The sequence below is a fragment of the Monodon monoceros genome, unplaced genomic scaffold (genome assembly GCF_005190385.1).
Source record: "Monodon monoceros isolate NGI ecotype Baffin Bay Population unplaced genomic scaffold, NGI_Narwhal_1 Super_Scaffold_3, whole genome shotgun sequence".
Classification (NCBI taxonomy): domain Eukaryota; kingdom Metazoa; phylum Chordata; class Mammalia; order Artiodactyla; family Monodontidae; genus Monodon; species Monodon monoceros.
Genome location: NW_021703780.1, coordinates 20,931,488 through 20,955,633, shown reverse-complemented (window position 1 = coordinate 20,955,633; position 24,146 = coordinate 20,931,488). Strand labels below are relative to the sequence as shown.

Sequence of the window (24,146 nt, the reverse complement as noted above, 5' to 3'; positions counted from 1 at the left end):
ATTCAAACAGCCTCATGAGAACTTGTTGTCTCTCAATTTCTCGTTTTGATTTCTGGAACAGCGTGAAGGCCATTTGCAATCTTGAAGGTTTCACGTTACTGGTTCAACAAATATTTATTCAGTTCCTAATGGAAAATGCAGTGATCAAAGATTCCCATGTGAAGCTTGCAGCCTAATGTTCTTCTGCTAGATCATTGGTTACTAAAGCGTTTTGAGTATAGACCTCCGTTTTAAATTAATTTTTTATTGGCCCTCATTCAATAGTGGTGTTTTTAATGGCTGGTCATTGGGAACAATATGTAGATTGGGAACTACCATTCTAGGTAATTTATGAAAGCATTAAGCTCTAGTCCAGAACTGGTCAATGGGTTTCAAAACTCCACTGTTTCATGGTTCCCCATAAGTGACAGTCACATAAACACACACACACACAAACACACACACACCATAACATTTGCCCAAGTTCTGTGGAATTCAGGGTTTTTTTGGTTTGTTTTTTGGTGGAATTTGGGCATTTAAAATCTACAGAAATGCTGTCTACTAGTTTTACTGTAATCATATTGTTTTTACCCATTCAAAGAATTCTAGTAGGCTAATGAGGCCCTTTCAAAATTAAGATATTCCGTCCCCTTCACCCAGTTGATATGTTTTCTTAAGTATTTGGAAAATTTCCTAGTCAACTAGTAGATCCTGTAATAAAAACTGAGAATTTATATTCACTTTTTTTTTACTTTCCAGATCTTCCTTGAATAGAAACTTATCCTGAGAGAGGACACAGTGTCAATCTGCCAGTCCTGGAGTTGTTATTTACCCCCAAGGGGGTTGTACTTACTGTAGCATGGTTCCAGTGTCTCACTTTTGAGTGAAATTTGCTCTCAGCCTAGACTCCAGAGAACTGAGGAGCCTGCCTTGTCTGTTGACTAGCACACTAGATCACTAGGTGAGCTCGTCATGCCTGGGTCCAGCTTGTTTGGATGCTTCAGGGCGAGCCCTGCTGAGTGTTCTGCAGGGTAGGCCATGGTCCCTGCTGGTATTTATGGACATGGGGCAGGGGCCATCACCAGACTCTGAGCCCTGAGTACGGCCCCCAGGCAGGGTAGGCAGCTGTCTGTGGTTTGCTCTTCCTAACTTTGGCATGCCACTTGCAACAGGTTGCAGAGACTGGGGTATGCTGAAGCTTTTAATCTTGACTACACCTTTTATTTTAATTAAGTTACTTCATTGATTTTCTATCTTGCTGAGTCATGCCAGTGCTTTAAGAATTTTATATTAATGATTTTTAGAGTCTTCTGTAAGAAGCTCATTAAATTTCTTGACTTGCCTAATTTCTTCTTCTTCTTATATATTAAATATATAATTTAATAAAATTATATAAGCCATATAATTTGAAATAAATGCTTTGAAAAGAAATTGAAAATACAGATAAACAAAAGAAAATAATCTAATCGTCTGTTGAGATACATTTAACATTTTAGAGTATTCCTCTACCCTTTTTCATAAAAATTATATTTATTAAATTTTTTTGTTAAATAGAGATTTGCTGTATATACACTTCAGTATCCCTTTTTTCTCATTTTATATTAGGAGCATTTCTAATAGCCTTAAACATTGATCTATAAATGATGCTTATCATTTACTTGTGTTAATATACTGTAATTTACTGAACCAATTTCCTATTGCTAGAACTTTAGGTTGTGTCGTATATTTTGTTATAATATAATTTTGTTATAAATAATTCTGTAATGATTATCTTTGTCATGTGCGTCTCTATTTCCTTAGGATAAATTTCTGGAAGTGGAATTATTGAGGCTTATATATATATATATATATATATATATATGTATTGCTAAAATTCTGTGGAAAATGCCATTGGTATCTTGGAAAGTGATTGCACTAAACCTATAGATTGCCTTGGGTCCTATGGTCATTTTAACAATATTAATTCTTCCAATCCATGAGCATAGTTTATCTTTCTATTTGTTTGTGTCATCTTCAATTTCTTTCATAGGTGTCATAGTTTTCAGAATACAGGTCTTTTACCTCCTTAGTTAGATTTATTCTAGGTTTTTTTTTTTTTGACACGACTGTAAATGGGATTGTTTCCTTAATTTTTCTTTCTGATAGTTCATTGTTAATGTATATAAACACAATAGGTTTCTATATATTCATTTCATATCCTGCAACTATAGTGAATTCATTGATGAGTTCTAGTAGTTTTTTTGGTGGCATTTACAGGGTTTTGGTATCATATCATGTGCATACACTAACAGTTCTACTTCTTCCTTTCCAATTTGGATGGTCTTTATTTCTTTTACTTGTCTGATTGCTGTGGCTATGACTTCCAATACTGTGTTGAATAAAAATGGTGAGAGTAGGCACCCTTGTCCTGTTCCTGATCTTAGAGGAAATATTTTCAGCTTTTCACCATTGGGTATGATGTTAGCTGTGGGCTTGTCATTTATGGCCTTTATTATGTTGTATGTTCCCTCTATACCCACTTTGTTGACAGTTTTTTTTTATCACAGATGGATGTTGAATTTTGTCAAGAGGTTTTTCTGCATTAATTTAGATGATCATATGGTTTTTATTCTTCAGTTTGTTAACGTGGTACATCACATTGATTGATTTGTGGAAAATGAATCATTATTGCATCCCTGGGATAAATCCCATTTGATCATGTTGTATGATCCTTTTAATGTGTTGTTGAATTCAGTTCGCTAATATTTTGTTGATGATTTTTGCATCTATGTTCATCAGTGATTTTGACCTGTAACTTTCTTTTTTTGTGGTATCTTTGTCTGGTTTTGGTATCAGCATGATGCAGGTCTTGTAAAATGAGTTCAGAAGCATTCCTTCTTTTGTAATTTTTGGAACAGTTTGAAAAGGATAGGTGTTAACTCATATTTAAATGTTTAGTAGAATTTACCTGTGAAGCCATCTGGTCCTGGACTTTTGTTTGTTGGGTTTTTTTTTTGGTTCAATTTTATCACTGGTAGTATATTCACATTTTCTATTTCTTCCTGATTCAGTCTTGGGGGATTGTGCATTTCTAGGAATTTGTCTTTCTCCTACGTTGTCCATTTTATTGGCATATATATTGTTCATGGTAATCTCTTATGATCCCTTTATTTCTGTGGTATTGTTTGTAACTTCTCTTTCATTTCTGATTTTATTTACTTGAGCCCTCTCTTTTTCTTGATGAGCCTGGCTAATTTTCATCAATTTTGTTTATATTTTTAAATAACCAGCTCATAGTTTTATTGATCTTTTCTATATTTTTAGCCTCTATTTCATTTATTTCTGCTCTGATTTTTATGATTTTTTCCCCCTTCTACTAAATTTGGGTTTTGTTTGTTCTTCTTTCTCTAGTTCCTTTAGGTGTAAGGTTAGGTTATTTATTTCAGATTTTTCTTGTTTCCTGAGATAGGCTTCTATTCCTATAAATTTCCCTCTTGGAACTGCTTTTGCTGCATCCCATAGATTTTGGATCATTGTGTTTTTGTTTTCATTTATCTTCAGGTATTTCTTGATTTCTACTTTGATTTTTTTCAGTGACCCATTGGTTTTTTTAGTAGCATATTGTTTAGCCTCCATGTATTTGTTTTTTGCAGTTTTTTTCTTGTAGTTGATTTCTAGCCTCATAGTGTTGTGGCTGGGAAAGATACTTGATAGGATTTTAGTCTTCTTAAATTTACTGAGACTTGTTTTGTGGCCTAGCCTGAGATCTATCCTGGCTAATGTTCCATTTGCACTTGAAAAGAATGTGTATTGCTGCTTTCGGATGGAATGTTCTCTATATATCTATTAAGTCCATCTGATCTAATGTGTTGTTTAAGGCTAGTGTTTCTTTACCAATTTTCTCTCTGGATGATCTCTCTGTTGATGTAAGTGGGGTGTTGAAGTCCCCTACTATTATTGTGTTACTATCAATTTCTCCCTCTATTTTAATATTTGCTTAACATATTCAGGTGCTCGTATGTTGGGTGCATATGTATTTACAATCATTATAGCTTCTTCTTGAACTGACCCCTTTATCATTATATAATGTCCTTCTTTGTCTCTTGTTCCAGTTTTTGTTTTAAAGTCTATTTTGTCTGATATTGCTACCCCAGCTTTCTTTTTTGTTTCCATTTGCTTGGAATACCATTTTCCATCCCCCTCACTTTCAGTCTTTGTGTGTCTTTAGATCTGATGTGAATCTCTTGTAGGCAGCATATGTATAGGACTTGTTTTTGTATCCACTTAGCCACTCTATGTCTTTTGATTGAAGTATTTAGTCCATTTACATTTAAAGTAATTATTGATAGGTATGTATTTAATGCCATTTTGTTAATTATTTTCTGGTTGCTTTTGTAGTTCTTTTGCCATCTTCCCTTGTGATTTGATGTCTATCTTTAGTGTTATGTTTGGGTTCTTTTTTCTTTGGGGTGTGTGTATCCATTACAGATTTTTGGTTTGTGGTTACCATGAGGTTTATATATAGCAATCTATATATATGGTCAATTGCTTTAAGTTGCTGATCTCTTAAGTTAGAATGCATTTTAACAACTCTGCTTTCTTACCCACCCCTCTGTATTTTGACACCATATTTTACATCTTGTTTTGTGTGTCCCTTAACTACTTATTGTGGATATAGATTGTTTTACTACTTTTGACGTTTAACCTTCCTACTAGCTTTATAAGTGTTTTATCTACTACCTTCTCAGTATTCTGCCTTTACCAATGAAATTTTTCCTTTCATAATTTTCATATTTCTAGTTGTGGCCTTTCCTTTTCTACTTAGGGAAGTCCGTTTAACATTTCTTGTAAAGGTGGTTTGGTGGTGCTGAACTCTTAGCTTTTGCTTGTCTGTAAAATCTTGATTTCCCCTTCAAAGGTGAATAATAGTGTTGCCAGGTAGAGTTTTCCTCGTTGTAAGTTTTTTTATCACTTTAAATATACTGTGCCACTCCCTTCTGGCATGCAGAGTTTCTGTTGAAAAGTCAACTGATAGTCATGGAATTCCCCTTGTACATAACTAGTTGCTTTTCCCTTCTTGATTTAATATTCTCTCTTCATCTTTAATTTTGGCACTTTAAATACAGTGTGTCTTGATGTAGTCCTCTTTGGGTTGATCTTGTTGGGGACACTTTGTGTTTCCTGAATGCCTGTTTCCTTTCCCAAGTTAGGGAAGTTTTTCAGCTATTATATCTTCAAATATGTTTTCTGTCCCTTTCTCTCATCTCCTTTGGGATTCCTATAAGGTGAATGTTAGGATGCTTGATGTTGTTCCAGGTCTCTTAAGCTGTCCTCATTTAAACAATTTTTTTTTCTTTTTTTCTGTTCAGCTTGAGTGACTTCCACCACTCTGTCTTCCAGTTCACTGATCAATTTCTCTGTATCATCTAATCCACCGTTGATTCCATCTAATTTTTTTTTTTTTTTTTTAACGGAGGAGAAAGAAAGAGTGGCTTTATTTCTTTGCCAGGCAAAGAGGGAACACAGTAGGCTAGCACCTCAAGAACTGTGTCCCCAATTCCATCTAATGTATTTTTTATTTCAGTTATTGTGTTCTTCAGCTCTATTTGATTCTTGCTTATATTTTCTAACTCTTTGTTAAAAACTTCCAACTTCTGATTTTGTTCATCCATTCTTCTCTCAAGTTCTTTGAACATCCTTTTTTTTTAAAGATATATTTATTTATTTATTTATTTTTGGCTGAGTTGGGTCTTTGTTGCTGAGCACAGGCTTTCTCTAGTTGTGATGAGTGGGGGCTACTCTTCACTGCGGTGTGCGGGCTTCTCATTGTGGTGGCTTCTCTTGTTGCAGAGCATGGGCTCTAGGTGCATGGGCTTCAGTACTTGTGGCATGCAGGCTCAGTAGTTGTGGCTCGTGGGCTCTAGAGCACAGGATCAGTAGTTGTGGCACATGGGCTTAGTTGCTCCACGGCACGTAGAATTTTCTCGGACCAGGGATCGAACCCATGTCCCCTGCATTGGCAGGTGGATTATTAACTACTGCGCCACCCGGGAAGCCCTGAGCATCTTTTTGATCATTAACTTAAACTCCTTATCAGGCAGATTGCTTATCTCCATTTCATTTAGTTCGTCCAGGGTTTTATCTTATTCCATAGTTTGGAATATATTCCTCTGTCACCTCATTTTGCTGAATTCTCTGTTTTTATTTCTAGGTATTAGGTAGGTCAGTTACACTATTGATCTTGGAGGAGTGGCCTTATGTAGGAGATGTCCTATGGGGCCCAGTAGTGCACACCGCTTTGGTCACCGGAGCTATCTTCTAGGGGTGCCCTCTATGTTGGTTGCCTGAGCCGTACTGTTGGGGTGAGCTTATTACTATGGGCACTCTGATAGGCTTGGCTGGCCTGCAGCTCAGTGTGGTGCCAGACCACACCTAGTGAGAAAGCTGCCAGCCCATGGAAGGGTGAGGCCAGATCCTGAGATGGCTGAGGGGCTCAAGGTGTCCTGGAGCTGGTGTTGGCCAGCTGGTGGGCAGAGGTAGGCCACAGGGGCAGCTGACTGCAGAACCCTAGGGAATCCTGGGGCTAGTGCAGAACCCCTGGTGGGTGGAGCTGGGTCCCAGGGTGGCTAGCTGCAGGCTACAAGGCTGTGAGGTTTCCAGGGCTGATATTGGCTTGCTGGTGGGTGAGACCAGTTCCTGGTGCTAGTGCTGGCCAACAGGTGAGTGTACAGATTCAGGACAGCTGGCTGAGGTGTCCAAGGTATCCTGGAAATGGTGTGAGCCAGGTGTTGGGTGAGGTTGGGACACTGGACAGGTGACAGCAAAGCCCCAGAGGGTTCAGGAGCTAGTGTTGGGCTACTGGTGTGGAGGGCTGGATCCTTGGGGAGCTGGCTGAGGGGCCCAAGGTGTCCTATACTTGGTGTCAGCCAACTATTGCCTGGGGCTGGGTCAGGAGGCTGTAGAGCCCCGGGGAGTCCTGGGGCTAGTGCTGGCCCACTGGAAAGTGTGGACGAATCTCAGGGTGGCTTGCTTAGGGGCCCAACATGTCTTGGAGCTGATGTCAGACAGCTGTTCCAAAGGGCTTGGTATAGGGTAGCTGATCACTGGGTCCCGGGTGGCTGGTTGTGGGACCATGGGGTTCCCAGGATTGGTACTAGTCCCATGGTGGATGAGGCTGGATATAGGGTGACTGGATGACAGTCCCATGGTGTCCTGGAGCTGGTGTTGGCCAGCTGTTGGGTGAGGCTGGGGCATGGGGAGGCTAACTGAAGAGCCCTGGTGGGTGCTGTGCCTACTGCTGGACTACTGGTGGGTGGGCCCAGATTCCCAGGTAGCTGGCTGAGTGGCTGTAATGTTCCAGAGGCTGAAGTCAGGCCCCTGTTGGGTGAGGCCGGATCCCAGGGCTAGTGATGACCCATTAGTGAGTAGGGCCAGAACTTGGGGTGGCTGCCTGGGGGACCCAAGTTGTCATGGGGCTGTTTCAGCCAGCAATGGGCAGGACTAGGTCACAGGCCGGCTGACTGAAGAGCCCTGGTGATCCGAGCACTAGTGCTAAAGCACTGGTGAGTGGGTCCAGATCCAGTGCCACGGGTTGAGGGCCTTGAGGTGTCCTGGAGTTTGCCAGCTATTGGGTTGGGTTGAGTCATGGGGCTGCTGGCTACAGAGCCCCAGGGGGTCCCAAAGCAGTGCTGGCCCACTAGCAAGTGGGGCTGGATCCGAGGGCAGGTGGCTGACGAGCTGCAGGGTTTCTGTGATGGTGTCAGCCCTCTAGTGGGTGAGGCTGGGTCCCGGGGCTCGTGCTGACCCACTGGTGAGGAGCCAAAGGTTTCCTGGAACTGGTGTTGGCCAGTCTTGCTATACCATGTCTCCACCCCTCCCACTGGTCTCATTGTGATTCCTTCTTCATATCTTTAATTGTAGAAGATCTTTTCTTCTAGTCATCCAGTCTTTCTCATTGATAGTTGCTTTGTAAATAGTTGTAATTTTGGTGTGCCCATGGGAGGGGGTGAGCTCAAGTTCTTCCTACTCCACCATTTTGGCCACTTCCCATTCTGACCCAGTTTTTAATTGGGTTGTTTTCTTGTTGTTGAGTTTTAAGAGTTCTTTGTATATTTTGGATAACAGTCCTCTATCAGATATATCTTTTGCAAATATTTTCTGAACAAAATATGATACACACACACAATGGAATATTATTCAGCCTTAAAAAGGAAAGAAATCCTGTTCGTACATGTTAGTTACAATATAGATGAACCTTGAGGACATTACGCTAAATGAAATAAGCCGATCACAAAAAGACAAATACTGTATGATTATACTTATATCAAGTAGCTAAGGTAGTAAAATTCATAGAAACAGAAAGTAGAATGGTGTTAACAGGGGTTTGGCGGGGGGAGGGAAATGGGGAGTTGTTATATAATGAGTATGGAGTTTTGGTTTTGCAACATAAAATATTTTGGAATTTTGTTGCACTTAACAATGCATATATACTTAACACTACTGAAATGTATGCTTAAAAATGGTTAAGATGATCAGTTTTGCATTAAATGTAGTAAAACAATTAAAGTGCAGTAAAGCAATTTTTAAAAAATTTGTTACATCTCTCTACCAAGAATAACTGATCCAAAAATAAAATTACAATGAAACCAATTACAATAGCAGCAACAGCTATAAAATATCTAAGAATTAGCTATGAAAAAGTAAAATTTCAAAACCATAATAAAGAGCAAACAAGATGATTTGAATAAATGAGGAAATACTCTCTGCTTTTTCATGGGATTAAAAACAACAACAACAACAACGCTCCTAAGTTGCTTTTTATTATTATTATTATTTTTTTGGCTGCGCCACACGGCTTATAGGATATTAGTTCTCCGACTAGGGATTGAACCTGGGGCCCCGGAAAATGAGACTGCTGAGTCCTAACCACTGGACCACCAGGGAATTCCCTTAAGTTGCTTTTCAAAACTTGTATGTGCCATTAATTTGATTTTTCCCTTAACAGATCTGTGACCTTTGGAAGCATTTTCACATCATTTGTCTACATGCAGTACATATTTCATTCTTGTGAGTGTATTCCTTTATTAGCCAGATATTTACTGGGCACCTACCATGTGACAGACACTTTATACCTCAGCTTTCATGGAGTTTACATCCCTGTGAACAGAATACTGAACATCTTCCCATTTAAAACAAAACTAATCTAATTAAGAAATTATGAAACGTAAGGTAGATAGCTAGTGGGAAGCAGCCGCATAGCACAGGGATATCAGCTCGGTGCTTTGTGACCGCCTGGAGGGGTGGGATAGGGAGGGTGGGAGGGAGGGAGACGCAAGAGGGAAGAGATATGGGAACACACGTATAACTGATTCACTTTGTTATAAAGCAGAACTAACACACCATTGTAAAGCAATTATACCCCAATAAAGATGTTAAAAAAAAAAGAAATTATGATATTGAGCTGCTTGTAAATTTTGGAGATTAAAGGATTAATCTCCAAAATTTACAAGCAGCTCATGCAGCTCAATATCAAAAAAACAAAAAATCCAATTCAAAAATGGGCAGAAGACCTAAATAGACATTTCTCCAAAGAAGATATACAGATTGCCAACAAACACATGAAAGAATGCTCAACATCATTAATCATTAGAGAAATGCAAATCAAAACTACAATGAGATATCATCTCATACCAGTCAGGACGGCCATCATCAAAAAATCTAGAAACAATAAATGCTGGAGAGGGTGTGGAGAAAAGGGAACCCTCTTGCACTGTTGGTGGGAATGTAAATTGATACAGCCACTATGGAGAACAGTATGGAAGTTCCTTAAAAAACTAAAAATAGAACTACCATATGACCCAGCAATCCCACTACTGGGCATATACCCTGAGAAAACCAGAATTCAAAAAGAGTCATGTACCAAAATGTTCATTGCAGCACTATTTACAATAGCCAGGACATGGAAGCAACCTAAGTGTCCATCTCCAGATGAATGGATAAAGAAGATGTGGCACATATATACAATTGAATATTACTCAGCCATAAAATGAAACGAAATTGAGTTATTTGTAGTGAGGTGGATGGACTTAGAGTCTGTCATACAGAGTGAAGTAAGTCAGAAAGAGAAAAAGAAATACCATATGCTAACACATATTTATGGAATCTAAGAAAAAAAAAAAAAGGTCATGAAGAACCTAGGGGCAAGATGGGAATAAAGATACAGACCTACTAGGGAATGGGCTTGAGGATATGGGGAGGGGGAAGGGTAAGCTGTGACAAAGTGAGAGAGTGGCATGGACATATATACACTACCAAACGTAAGGTAGATAGCTAGTGGGAAGCAGCCGCATAGCACAGGGAGATCAGCTCCGTGCTTTGTGACCACCTAGAGGGGTGGGATAGGGAGGGTGGGAGGGAGGGAGACGCAAGAGGGAAGAGATATGGGAACATATGTATATGTATAACTGACTCACTTTGTTATAAAGCAGAAACTAACACACCATTGTAAAGCAGTTATACTCCAATAAAGATGTTAAAAAAAAAAGAAATTATGGGTAGCAAAATGCATTTATAGATTGACAATTCTCAGTGAGTTGCCTTTTCTTCCTCTAGTCCTTTTTCTCAGAGCTTAAACTTCTGGAGGATTCCTGGCTTCATGAGATGAATATAATCAAGATGAGTATCATTAACATAATATTTTTAAAAATCAAAGCTAAAGCCAAAATTTCATGACAAACAAAATATCAAAATTTTAAAGACAGGATGCTGCACTGCAATGCCGTGCCACCAAGTCTGAGGCAAAAGGCAAAAATGTATGTCCCTATATAAATGCTTCTGTGTGTTTCTTAATAATTATTTTTTCACAAACATTAAAGTATTTGAAAAAATAATGAAATGTTGAAAAGTAGGTGTACTAAAACTCACGTCATTTTAGTTTAAATATTTTATTTATACCCAAGCCAGAATTGACTATAATTTTACTTTCCTGATTTTAATGGAATCCAATCCAATTTTTAATAGCTTTAAGAATTGACTTTTGGGAAAAACTAACCACTAAAAAATACACAAAAGCATGTATATAGGAGTGCACATTTTAAAATTTTGCTTTAGGTTCCAATATATGTTTTCAAGGAATTGATAAAGATGTAGTTAGTTCAACCTGCTTTACACAGTGCATGGAAAGCCTTAGAATCTAACACAGAACTTTGGCTAACTGGTTCATTCAATCAGGTAAAACAAAATATTTAGAAAGGTTTCCTTTTTACACTTTTAGGCTAATTATTCCAGAAATTGCCTCAGTGCTTGCTTTGGCTTGGTGTCAGATATTTGTACTCATAAGAACAAAGATAAAAGAACTTCATGAGGCTTAACATGGAATCCTTTCTATCAAATACATTTAAAACATATATTTGGAAACATTTAAAGTCTACTGTGAACAGAATTACCAGGAATTTGGGACAGAAGTGACAATGAGAATCTGCTTTAAAGAAATGGATCATACTCAATTATAGAGCTCTGCCTTATTAGTTGAAAATTGGAAGTAGCTTCCCTGTTATTTTCTATTATGATGTGTTTTTTATATTATTTTAATTTCCTGTTTAAGAAATTTGTGGGACTTCCCTGGTGGGCCATCTTGCAATGCAGGGGACACCGATTTGATCCCTGGTCAAGGAATTAAGATCGCACATGCTGTGGGACAACTAAGCCCATATGCCGCAACTACTGAGCCCATGCGCTCTGGAGCCCGTGCGCCGCAATGAAAGATCCCGCGTGCCGCAACTAAGACCTGATGCAGCCAATTAATTAATTAATTAATTAAAGTTAATTAAATAAAACCTGATCTTTTTTTTTTTCCCGGTACGCGGGCCTCTCACCACTGCGGCCTCTCCCGTTGCGGAGCACAGGCTCCGGACGCGCAAGCTCAGCGGCCATGGCTCACGGGCCCAGCCGCTCCGCGGCACGTGGGATCCTCCCGGACCAGGGCACGAACCCACGTCCCCTGCATCGGCAGGCGGACTCCCAACCACTGCGCCACCAGGGAAGCCCCATAAAACCTGATCTTTAAGAAAAAAGAGAAATTTGCAGTCTTCCAAAAATGAAAGTGAGAGTGCCACAAATGTACATGAGCTCCAAATCAATTTTAAATTAACACATGAAGAGAATTTTGACCACTTTTGGTTTGGAGTGGAATGTAGAATTAAACATGCACCCAGATTTCATACCATGGATATGCCAAAAGTTATTTTGAAATCCCTCTTGGCAAAAATTATATTCCACTATGATTCAGAGTTGCATCATAACAAGAGTTTGTTTAAAGATTGGGGTTTGAGAAATGTAACATTTGTATTTTCCTTGAAAAAGTATGAGAGATCAAATGCTTTGCTGCTAGAGCTTTTTATAAATGACTCAGATCGAGTGCAGTTGGTTCAATCTTTAAGTAGCTCTTAAAGATAGTCTGCTAAGTGGTGGGAAGAGAAAAGCAGAGAGATAGAGTGTTTTTAAAAGCATCTATGTGCAAGTAAGCAGGGCAGTGCACTGATACTAGGTTATAATGTTCTACAGAATAGTAATACACATTGAGAAGTGCTAGACATGATAACTAGACTTATCATGGTGATCATTTTTAAATGTATAGAAATATCGAATCACTATGTTGTGTACTGGGAACTAACATAGTGTTGTAGGTCAATTATACTTTAAAAACAAACAAAAAAAACCTCATAGAAAAAGAGATCAGATTCGTGGTTACCAGAGGCAGGGGGTGGAGAGAAGGGGATTTGGATGAAGGTGATCAAAAGGTACAAACTTCCAGTTGTAAGATAAATAAGTACTGAGAATGTAGTGTACAACAGGATCAACATAACTAACACTACTGCACATTATATATGAAAGTTGAGTAAATCAGCTAAGAGTTCTCATCTTTAATTTTATATCTATATGAGATGATAGATGTTCACTAAAAGAAAAAGAAAGAATAAATTTCAATGTCTCCTGGAAAGTAAAAAAAAAGAAGTGTTAGACTTGACCTGGGGGTCGGGGGGGGGGCGGTGGTGGGTAGCTCGGAAGGCTTATCCAAGGAGGGGATGATTGAGTTATGTTTGAACCTAAAGGATGACTCTCAGTGGGAAAGGAGAGCAGGTGCAGAGACAAAAGCATGGAGCTGGGGAGAGCAGACTGGGTTCTTGAAACTAAATATAAAATTCAGCTTCTAAGAGAGATATGGTAGAGGAGGAAGCAGTAGGACGGAAATACTGAGCTGGGCCCACACCCTCTTTACCCACACAGACTAATGCCTCCTGAGAGTCATAGAAGCTGAAGGAGCAACTGCAGTTCTTCCGAAATACCCAGAGAGAGGCAACGACAGACCATGGGCAGGCAAGTGAGAGGGGCATGAGCTCTCTGGGAAAGTGGAGATAAACCCTCAACAAGTAGGATGGACATTGAAAGGAGGGGAGAAAATTCACCGTCAGGTGCCACCAGGCCTGGGTACTTGGAGGGATGGCCTTAAAAAGTATTTTAATAAAAAAGAGGTTTTTGAGGTGTCAATGCCACATTGTTCTCTCTTGAAACCTAACAGTATCACTCTTTCCTCTCAAAATGTTCGTGTTTTCATAGCATCGAACAAACAACTGAGATCCTGTTGTGTCTCTCACCTGCTGAAGTTGCCAATCTCAAGGAAGGGATCAATTTTGTTCGAAATAAGAGCACTGGCAAAGATTACATCTTATATAAAAGTAAGAGCCACCTGCGAGCATGCAAGAATATGTGCAAGCACCAAGGAGGCCTGTTCATAAAAGATATCGAGGATTTAGACGGAAGGTAACACGCGTCCTTTGCTTTCTCCCTGGTGACCCTTCTTACAATTAGATTTGGCAGGAGATGTGTTCATTGAGAAATCAAATGAACCAACTGACAAATTATTTCTTTTAGCAAATTCATAACTTTTACTTGTGCTCACTGAGGCAACTCTCTGATCTCAAAACGTTATGACCTTTACTTAATTTCCCACTCTCTCTTAAGAACTCTAATTGAAAATTGGTTCCTAGCTTGATAAACAGTGAAATTTCTAAGGTACGTGTGTGTGTGTGTGTGTGTGTGTGTGTGTGTGAGTGCTTGGGTATATGTAACAGCTTTTATTTTCCAGGACTCAAGCCTCCTCTGGGTTTCCTTTCCCACTCCCCCAGAAGTATGAGTGGGGCAGGTCCTTATCCAAACACTGCTGGAGAGCAGATAGACTTGCTTTGACTGACTCATGGTGATTAAAAACCCAAAATGGCAGAGCCCCAACTGTATCTGCCCTGAACAGCAGCTCTTCTAATCATTTCTTGGAAGAACTAGTGCTGGTACCCGTCTCCCGCCACTTGATGAAGCCTACAATATAGATCACCTTCCTCCCCAGTTCAGGAGCAATACCAGGACAGGATGGTTGTGGGTTTTGTTTATTTGTTTTCAGTGACTGCCAAAGAGATAGCAGCACTGCCTGGCAGAGACAGGGGGAGTTCTGGGTGAGGGATGCTTTGTCAGCCTGATGGTCAACACCGGCAACGAATGAGTGGTTGATCGCACCTTTCCAAGCTCTGCTTCAGCCTAACTTGACCTGGGTGCTTTTTAGCCATTCCCACGTCTGGCTTGACTTCCACCGTGTTGTTGAGCTGATTTCTCGGGTCATCTGTGGGCAGTTTAGTGCAGGTGGACTCAGAGGGAGCTGTGTAGTTTTCTAAGAGCTCCCTGCTATAATCGTATAGAAGACCATCACCCAAGTCTAGAATGTTCTTACACCTGCACACAGATTTGCTTCACTGCATACTTAGTTTCAGGGCCCAGACACACACTATTAGATTTCTAAATGTGATAAACACTGTTGCACCTGTAGCTTGCTTGGCTCCTTCGATGGGGTTGCTAGATTAGGCAAATAGAAGGCACCCAGTTAAATAACTAATATATTTTTAGCATAGATAGGTTGCAAGTATTGCATGGGACACAGTTTTAGCGACAGCTGTACTCTAGGAGAGCCTCATGGTTATTTGCTGACAGCCGTGTTTGGAGTCCCTTCCATCTTCTCAGTGGATTCAAGTTAGGGAAACCTCAGACATGGCTTGTTCTGTCACTGGTAAGTTTCTGCAGGCACTCTTGGACCCTGAGGTTTTCTGACTGTTGCGGTCTGGGGACTCCGCGTTTCCTCTCTCCCTTTCTCTCCTTAGTGGGCTTTTCACGTGGTGCTCGCTGAGCCAGCCGTTCAAGGAAGTGTTGCAGCTTTGTGATTAGGAGCAATGATCTTTCCTCACAACCTGCCCTGTTCAGAAGCCTGCCCCCACCACCTATCAGCTCCGTGACCGTGGACAAGTTTCTTAGCCTTTCTGGACCTCAATTCTCTCCTCTATACAGTGAAATTGAGAGTATTACCTACTCTGTCTGACTGCTGAGAGGATTAAATGATTTCAAACACATAAAGCACTTAAAACAATGTCTGGCTATATGATAAGTGCTCAATAAATGTCAATTACATTTATCATTATTACTCTGTCATGAGCTTCTAGTGTAGCTTAGGAACAGAGGTTATTTACAGGAATTCAGATTGTTCTTGAACCTGGCTGGCTTATCTTAACAGAGTGATTGCTTTGCCACAGGCTGGCCTTTCTCTCCTTCACCCAAAGCCTTGGGGGTGATTGATCCTAGTTTCACCCTATTCTGTTGGCAGGCTAACCTAGAGCTGGCATTGTCTTAGTGCTCTGGCACATGAGGAACCAGCTTTATCTCCTGCACATTCTCCCAGCTTTATTCCCGGATGCAGCTCGCCAAGCATTGATGTGCTGAAACACCATCCTCAGAGTAACTCACACCCTATACTCCCCCATCCATCGCTCCAAATTTGACTGCTTCTCTGTGTAGCAATTCACCCGAGGAATCTCTCACCTAGGAGACAGTCAAGAGTAATGACCTACCTCTTCCACCCTCCCTACATTTTTCTTCTTCACACGTAACCAACATCAGCAACTCTCATAAGCTGTGGTTCTCATTTTCTAAATCTAACAACTTTTCCCAACCTCTTTGCACATGAAGCTGTCGCCTCCCTCCTGTCTACTTGCTGCCTATGAACAGTTAAGATCCTGCCACGTTTCCCCTTTAATGACCCAGCATGTTGAATAGCTGCGTTTGGAATGTTCTCAAGTTTTGAAATGTTGTTGGCTACTCATTGATGAGAAAGTAGATGTTTCAGAATAATCCTCTATAAATTGAAGTGCGGAATATGTTTTTTGCCTTATTACTAGAAAAGAGCGTGAAAAATTCTTGATACAATGAAGCTTGGAAAAATCAGTGTAATTTACTGATATATAAGTTAAAATAGACATTGTTAGATTAAAAAACCTGATGTTTCCGGTTTGAGACATATTTGTTTGTAAAAAAAAATTCTTTAACTGTGAAAAAAAAAAAAAACTTTACAAGAAACGCTACCAAAATAGAGAGGAAATGGAACTTTTATGCCTCATCTTCCACCACCACAACCCCCTTCGTGGTCTGGTAAGAAATAGAAAAAAATTACTAAGCCTTCTATTTTGCTGCAATCTGATTCTCATTCTGAAATAGGGTTGCCAGAGTTAGCAAATAAAAACGCAGAACACTCAGTTAAATTGCAGATAAATGATGACTTTCCAGTATATGTCACATATTGTGTGAGTTGTGTTTTTAAATTATTTCTTATTTATCTGAAATTCATATTTAACTGGGCATCCTGTATTTTATCTGGCAACCATGCTCTGAAATCTTAAACTTTAAGGAAGTCTTTTCTCTTCTGAAAACTTGAGTTGAACTTAGGTTTGGCACACTATACCAGGGGCTAAGGGTTGTAAAGTGATTATAAATCATAGGTATGTCTTAATGACTGCATTCTTTCCTCATATTGGCCCCAGTTGAATCTTAACCAACTTAGCTTTTGTATGAGAGCCATCCCTAAAGATGACTTTATTCTGATGGCTCTGTTGATCTCTAACACATATTATTTTGTGACATGGCATTTATCTTCACTTTTAAAATTGCCTACTGATGGTTAATCTATATGTCCTTGGATATTTGAGTATGAGCTATTAGTAGTTTTTCTTTCACGCATTTTATGTTCAACCAACTACAGTTGTTTATAATGCATTTAAGCCTAATAAGATGAATTTTTATTTTCACCATTTCATAAACCTAAGTATAATTTTTCATCCAGGTCTGTTAGATGCACAAAACACAACTGGAAGTTGGATATGAGCACCATGAAGTATATCAATCCTCCAGGCAGCTTCTGTCAAGACGAACTGGGTAAATATAATCCATATCGATCAATGTTTTCTGCTATTATTATTATTGGGGTCCTTCTTGTCAACTTGTTTCCAATCTCACTTGAAGCTTTGCGTATATCCTGATTTTAAACTATGGACATTAGATCTTTTAAAAATAATTAACACTGAAAATTCTAAACAGGATTTCTCCAAAAGATCCCTTCATTCATTCATTTGTTCAGTAAGTATCTGATGAGAACTTACCAGGTGTAAACATTGTATTGGGTATTAAGAGATACAAAGATGGATAAGATAGAGTCAGTGTAAATTAGATGACATTAACATGAGGTGGTGGCAAAGACAAGCCTGTGAACAACTAAGATCAGGGATACTCTGACAGGTTTCTTTGGTACAGTGTACTATAGAATAGTGGCTCTGAATACTGTATCAGTGAAGACACACAAGATAGATATTCAAGTGCATGATCTTTTCAACAGTTATAATGAAATGCCACAGTTTCAGTTGGGAAATAAAGTCCTTCAAATTCCATGGCATAGGTAAGATGCTACAGTTTACATGTGATTCTCAGTATGCTGGCTCCACTTCTACTTTTTCCTTCCTCCTACTCAAGAAAGCAGGTAGAAATATGAGTAAGGAGGGCTTAATAATAGGAATAAATTTGTCTTTGACCTAAGTGATTAAAAGCGTGTTTTATCAGTAGAAAAAGTTACTTGGGAAGATTCTTAAAACTGCTCATGCACACTGTTTCAGAATGTCTGTTATAAGAATAAAAATATAGATTTGATCTAATTGGGGGAATCATAGAAAGCTTCATGCCAGAGATAGCATTTGTGTTGGGTTTTGAAAGATGGGCAGAATTTCATCAGGCAGAGAAGAGAAAGGAGGACATTTCTGGTAGAGGGGACAGCTTGGGCTGTTTTAGTTTATTTGGGGCCAAATGTGTAGTTTAGTTGGCTGGAGTACAGGGTATGTGTATCAGAGTAGTAGAACATAAGATTTCAAAGGTACATTGTAGGGAGGGCCTTGAATGTAGTTGAAGAATCATGACCTAATCCAGAATGTTATTAAGTGTGTGTTAGGTGTAGTATTAGGCACTTTGTGTGAATTATTTCACATTATCTTCACATTGACAATGCAGTAATGGGACTCAGTAATGGAGAGTCATTACCACCAAATTGTTCAACCCATCTGCCTCTGTGCCTGCATATACTTCCTTGACTCCTGTGACAGTTGACAGTGGCTGCACTGACGCTGCTCCTATGGCTCGCCCTGCTCTCGCACCCTGGATCCCACCTCACACCTACTTGAGGACTTCCCTCCTGCAGCTGTCCTTCTCTCTCCTGTATCATAAATTTCGTCTTTGCCTATTAACCCACAGGTACACACACACACGTGCGCACGCGCCCTAGTGTTCAGAGAAGCCCTCTTATGTTTCCATTTCTCCAAATGTCTAAACAGCTAAACCCCTTGAAACAGGCATCTCACACTCGTTGTCTCTGTTCCTTCCCCTCCCATCATCTCTCAGTGGAGCTTCCATCCCTACCACTCCGCTAACACTGCTCCTGTCAAGGTCACCAGTTTGCTAAATTCAGCGGTCACTTTGCCATGGCCATTGTACTCAAACTCTCGGCATGCAGCCCAATGGCCCACTCTGTCCTTAATATGCAGCTGACCCTTGAACAATGCGGTTTGAACTGCATGGATATTTTCCAATAGTAAATACTATAGGACTACACCAGCCAAGGTTGGTTGAATCTGTGGCTGCAGAGGAACCGCGGTTAAGAAGGGCCAACTATTGAGTTCTACATGAATTGACATATATATATATATATTTATTCGGTTGCACTGGGTCTTAGTTGTGGCATGTGTGCTCCTTAGTTGTGGCAGGTGAGCTCCTCAGTTGCGGCATGTGAGCTCTTAGTTGAAGCATGCATGTGGGATCTAGTTCCCTGACCAGGGATCGAACCCTGGCCCCCTGCATTGGGAGCATGGAATCTTAACCACTGCGCCACCAGGGAAGTCCCATGAATTGATTTCTAATAGGCATTACAAGCTGCGGCCAAAACAGAACTCCTAATGGCCAAGCCCACCTTATCCCCAGACCTGTTCCTCCTCCAGCCTTCTCCATCTTGGTAAATGACACTGTTTCCACTCAACTGAACAAAACCTGGTGGTCACTCTTGAGTCTTCTCTTTCCTTAAACCCCCATATCCAAACCATTAATAAATCCTGTGCCAAAACACCTTCAGAATCCATCCACTTCTCTCCGTCTGCTCTGTCTCCAACCAAATGCAAGTCACAGACACCTTTTGTCTGCACAACTGGCCTCCCTGCTTCCATGCTTGCTTCCTGCAGTCCATCCTGCTTACAGCACACAGCTTGATATTTTATTTTATTTTTGTTAATTTAATTTTATTTTATATTGGAGAATAGTTGATTTACAATGTTGTGTTAGCTTCAGGCTGGTTAGTACCAGACTGATATTTTAAAAATTCATGTCATTCCCCTGCTTAAAACTCTCCGATGAGCTTCCTATCACACTGAAGAAGGTGCATCCCTTTGACCCGGCAATTCCACATCCGAGACCATATGCCTAAGATCTTAATAATCACTGATATGTCAAAAGATACGGCTATGAGAATGTTCATTCACAGCAATACTATCTACAAAAGAGAAAAATTGAAAACAATTTTAACACTAGAAATAATTCCACTGTGTCTTAAAAGTGATTCTATTGAAGAAACTAAAATAATAAGAGTGACTTTTGATAAATAAAGCAGATTATAAATATTACATATAGTATGGCCCTATCATGAAAAAACATGTATACATAAGCACTTATGGACGGGGGCAGGCTCACCACTGGTTACCTGTGAAGGGAGCTGAATAGTGGGCTTCCTGGGCTGGACCTCCAGTCTGGGAACTTTGATTACACTACTTCTACATCTTTTTCAGGCTCAAATTATTGTATATGGAATAGGCTATAAGGGCCAGTGTTGCCCAGGTGTCTCGGTGAGACCAACTCCTAATCACTTTTTAAAGAAGGGTCTGACCTGCAAAGGCATTCTCCCAGTTCCCAGAGCAGAGGTGTCACTTACTGAGGTGCATGTCCTTTTCTGGTCACCCCCCAAAAGAGATAGAATGCTATTCTGGGGGAAGTTGCTGATTGCTTTGACTACAAGTTCATCCTCCCCCTGCCCCTCAAAGGGGTGTCTCGGTTACTAGGTTCTTTTGCCAGTAAGCCTCATTCCATGTCTGTTGACCTAGCCTAGGAAACCTGCAGACTGCATTGTTAGCAGGAACTGTACAAATACTGTTAAATTTATTTGGCAGAAAACAGGTAAGAAGCAAAGGTTTGAACACATCAAACTGTTTGTGTAAGTGAAAGGACAATAGACTATCAACTTTATGAGTATGTAACCCAGAAATTGATAGCTGCTTAGGGGCCTTTATAAAACCTCTAAGTCTTTTGGACAAGACCTATAGTGAGACATTATAGCAAAGTGGTTAAGAGTGAATGGTGCAGGGCAGCCTGGGCTCAGATCCTGATGCTCAAACACACAATTAAATGACTTGGGGCAAGTTAGTCAATCTCTTTGTTCTTTAGTTTCCTCACTAGGATATAATATTGGTAGTAACTATCTTATTGCGTTGTTGAAAGAATTTTCAAAGTGAACAGCTGTGGGCTTCCCTGGTGGCGCAGTGGTTGAGAGTCCGCCTGCCGATGCAGGGGACACGGGTTCGTGCCCCGGTCTGGGAGGATCCCACATGCCGCGGAGCGGCTGGGCCCGTGAGCCATGGCCGCTGAGCCTGTGTGTCCGGAGCCTGTGCTCTGCAACGGGAGAGGCCACAACAGTGAGAGGCCCGCGTATGGTAAAAAAAAAAAAAAGAACAGCTGTTAAATTCTCAGAACTTGGTACACAGAGCATAATGTTTTATTTGTATATGTATGTCTCAAATAATCTGCACATCACCCCTGTAACTGGGACCTTAGGAGCAGGAGGGAGGGATTTCCCACCCAGCAGAAAACTGGATCAATTGGAAAATAGATCGAGCCTGGGAACTGATGCAGAGGGCTGATGTTTGCTGCTATGGCAGGTGAAAGGCAGGGCTAGGGGTGGCAGCAGGGTCAGTGGAGGGCTGGAAATAACAAGACCACTAAATTTTTTAGCCTTTGCTCCAGTGAGGAAAGTGGAAAATTGAGAAAGTGGAAAATTTCCACTCTCTGTGAGAGTGGAAAATTTTGTTAACAGAGCCCACTTTTCAGTCCAGTGCTACCTACACTGTAGTGATTTCCTACCACATCCCAAGAAAGAGAAGGATGGCTTGATCTCGTATGAACTTAGATTATTTGATTTTATTATTATTATAAATAACAATATATGGTCATCATTAAAAAGGTAAAAATCAGGAAAGTAGAAGGAAGAAGACGCTCACTTGCACTCCCATCACCTCAAGACAACACCTGTTTTGGTATCTTTTCTTCCGGTTGTCACCAAGGTCCCCTTCCTTCCTCTCCCCAGCCTTCTCCTCCTCCTTCTCTTAACTGAGATATAATTCATGTACCATAAAATTCACCTTCTTAGAGTGTGCAACTCAATGGTTTTTAGTATTTTCACATGTTGTGCCATTACCACCACTATCTAATTCCAGAACATTCTCATCATCCCCAGAAGAAACCTTGTAACTATTAGCAGTCAGTCCCATTCCCCTCTTCCCTCATCCCCTGGCCAACCACTAATCTACTTTCTGTCGCTATGGCTTTTCCTGTATTGAACCAGGCTGGCATAAACCCCACTTGGTCATGGTCATAATTATTTTTTATATTGCTAAATTGTATTTGCTAATATTTGGTTAAGGATTTTTATGTCTATATTCATAAAGGAATATTGGTCTGTAGTTTTTTGTGTGTGATGTCTTTGTCTGATTTTGGGATCAGGGTAATAATACTGCCCTCATAAAATGAGTTAGGAAGTGTTCCATCCTCTTCTGTTTATTGGAAGAATTTGTGAAGTTTGGTATTGATTCTTCTTTAGACATTCGGTCAAATTCACCAGTGAAGCCATCTGGGCTTGGGCTAATGTTTGTGAAGTTTTTTGTTTACTAATTAAATCTCTTTATTTGTTATGGGTCTTCTCAGATATTCTATTTCTTCTTGAGTCAATTTTGTTAGTTTGTTTCTTCCTAGGAATTTCTCCATTTCGTCTGGGTTATCAATTTGTTGATATATAATATTATATTTCCTTATGTTCTTTTTTATTTGTGTAAGATTGATAGTAATGTCCCCCTTTTCATTCCTGATTTTAGTAATTTGAACCTTTTCTCTTTTTTCTTGGTTAGTCTAGCTAAAGGATTGGAAATTTTGTTAATCTTTTCAAAGAACAAACTTTTGTTTTCATTGATTTTCTCTTGTTTTTCTAGTCTCAATTCCATTTATTTTAGCTCTAATTTTTTAATATTTCCTTCCTTTTGTTTGCTTTGGGTTTAGTTTGCTCTTCTTTTTCTAATTTCATAAGGTGGAAGGTTCGGTGTATTACTTGAGATCTTTTTTATTATAGGTGTGTTCCTTTTATGCACTGCACTGTTTTAGCTGCACTCCATAAGTTTCTGAATATTATGTTTTCATTTTTCCTTGTCACAAAGTATTTTCTCATTTTTCTTGTGATCTTCCTCCTTAAACCATTTGTATTCAGAAGTATGTTGTCTGATCTCTACATATTTGTGAATTTTCCAACTTTCTCCTCTTATTGGTATCTAATTTCATTTCATCGTGGTCAGAGAACATACTTTATATGACTTGATCCTTTTAACTTTATTTTATGGCCTAACATATGGTTTGTACTGGTTTGTGGAGAATATTCTACATGTACTTGAGAAGAATGTGTATTCTTTTGTTGGGTGGAGTGTTCTGTCTATGTCTGTTGGGTCTGGTTGGTTTATCGTGTTGTTTGAGTCTTCTATTTCCTTGTTGATTTTCTATCTAGTTGTTCCAACTTCCAGTCATCTTTTTAAGCATACTTTTACAAATAATTATAATTATTCTATATATTATTTTTGCATCCTGTTTTTTGTCTTGTTAATCTATTATATTAGTCATATTATGTCAGATTCTATATATACATAATTTTAAAGTATGCTTACATTAAATATTAACTTAAATAATTTATTTAGCCATTTCTCTGTTGTTGGAATTTAGGCTGTTCACAGATTTTTTTTTTTTTTTTTTTGCCATCAAAACCAAAACTGTGATCTTTCTGCTTAAGAATTTCTCTATTTTTGGAGTTTTTTCTGTAAGATAGGTGAATTACTGGCAACAGGGTATGACTAATTAATGCTTTTACCCATATTTAACACCTCATACATCGTAACATAAAGATGGGCTTCACGTGGACTAATAGCCTAAATGAAAAAGGTCAGACTGTAAAAGTAACAGAAGAAATGTAGAATATCTTTGTGACCTAGAAATTGGTGGCACTTCCTGACTCTTCAAACAACACTTCAGAAGTACAGCTCAAAGAATAACCCCCCCACCAACACACACACACACACACACATACACACACACAAAACCCTGGTGAATGTGATTTCATCAGCACTAAAGATTTCTGCTAATTGGAGGACACCATGGACAAAGTTAAAAGATGTATGACAGTTTGGGTGACTATTTTGCAATATTGGCAACCAACAAGGGAATATTATCTAGCATATAGGAGGAAGTAATGCAAATTGACAAGAAAAAGACAGGAAACCCAATATAAAAATGCAGAAAGGATATGAACCTAGCATTTTACAGAAGAATCCGCAAAGGTCAATAAGCACATGAAGATATGCTCAAACACGTTAATTATCAGAAAACTGCAAAGTAAAGCAATGAGGTGTTACTCTATGTCTTTTTGACTGATAGAAAGA

The 24,146-nt window shown here is 39.5% G+C and overlaps 2 protein-coding genes across 9 annotated transcripts in view; one reads left to right on the top strand and one right to left on the bottom strand.

Moving 5' to 3' along the window:
• The window catches only part of LOC114907253 (cytidine monophosphate-N-acetylneuraminic acid hydroxylase), a 94,676-nt gene that overhangs the window by 25,525 nt on the left and 45,005 nt on the right, over positions 1-24,146 (top strand). For 2 of the 5 annotated variants that reach the window (XM_029242727.1, XM_029242725.1), the window contains exons 2-4: positions 13,243-13,332; positions 13,573-13,776; positions 17,165-17,256. In XM_029242727.1, the coding sequence (XP_029098560.1) occupies positions 13,325-13,332; positions 13,573-13,776; positions 17,165-17,256 (304 nt within the window). In that variant the 5' untranslated portion in view covers positions 13,243-13,324. Of the gene's footprint in view, positions 1-11,890; positions 13,333-13,572; positions 13,777-13,847; positions 16,477-17,164; positions 17,257-24,146 lie in introns of those variants that run through there. The other 3 variants (XM_029242728.1, XM_029242724.1, XM_029242729.1) reach the window with 3 other exon arrangements.
• Positions 1-24,146, bottom strand: part of CARMIL1 (capping protein regulator and myosin 1 linker 1) — a 435,866-nt gene that overhangs the window by 405,228 nt on the left and 6,492 nt on the right. The window lies entirely within an intron of this gene.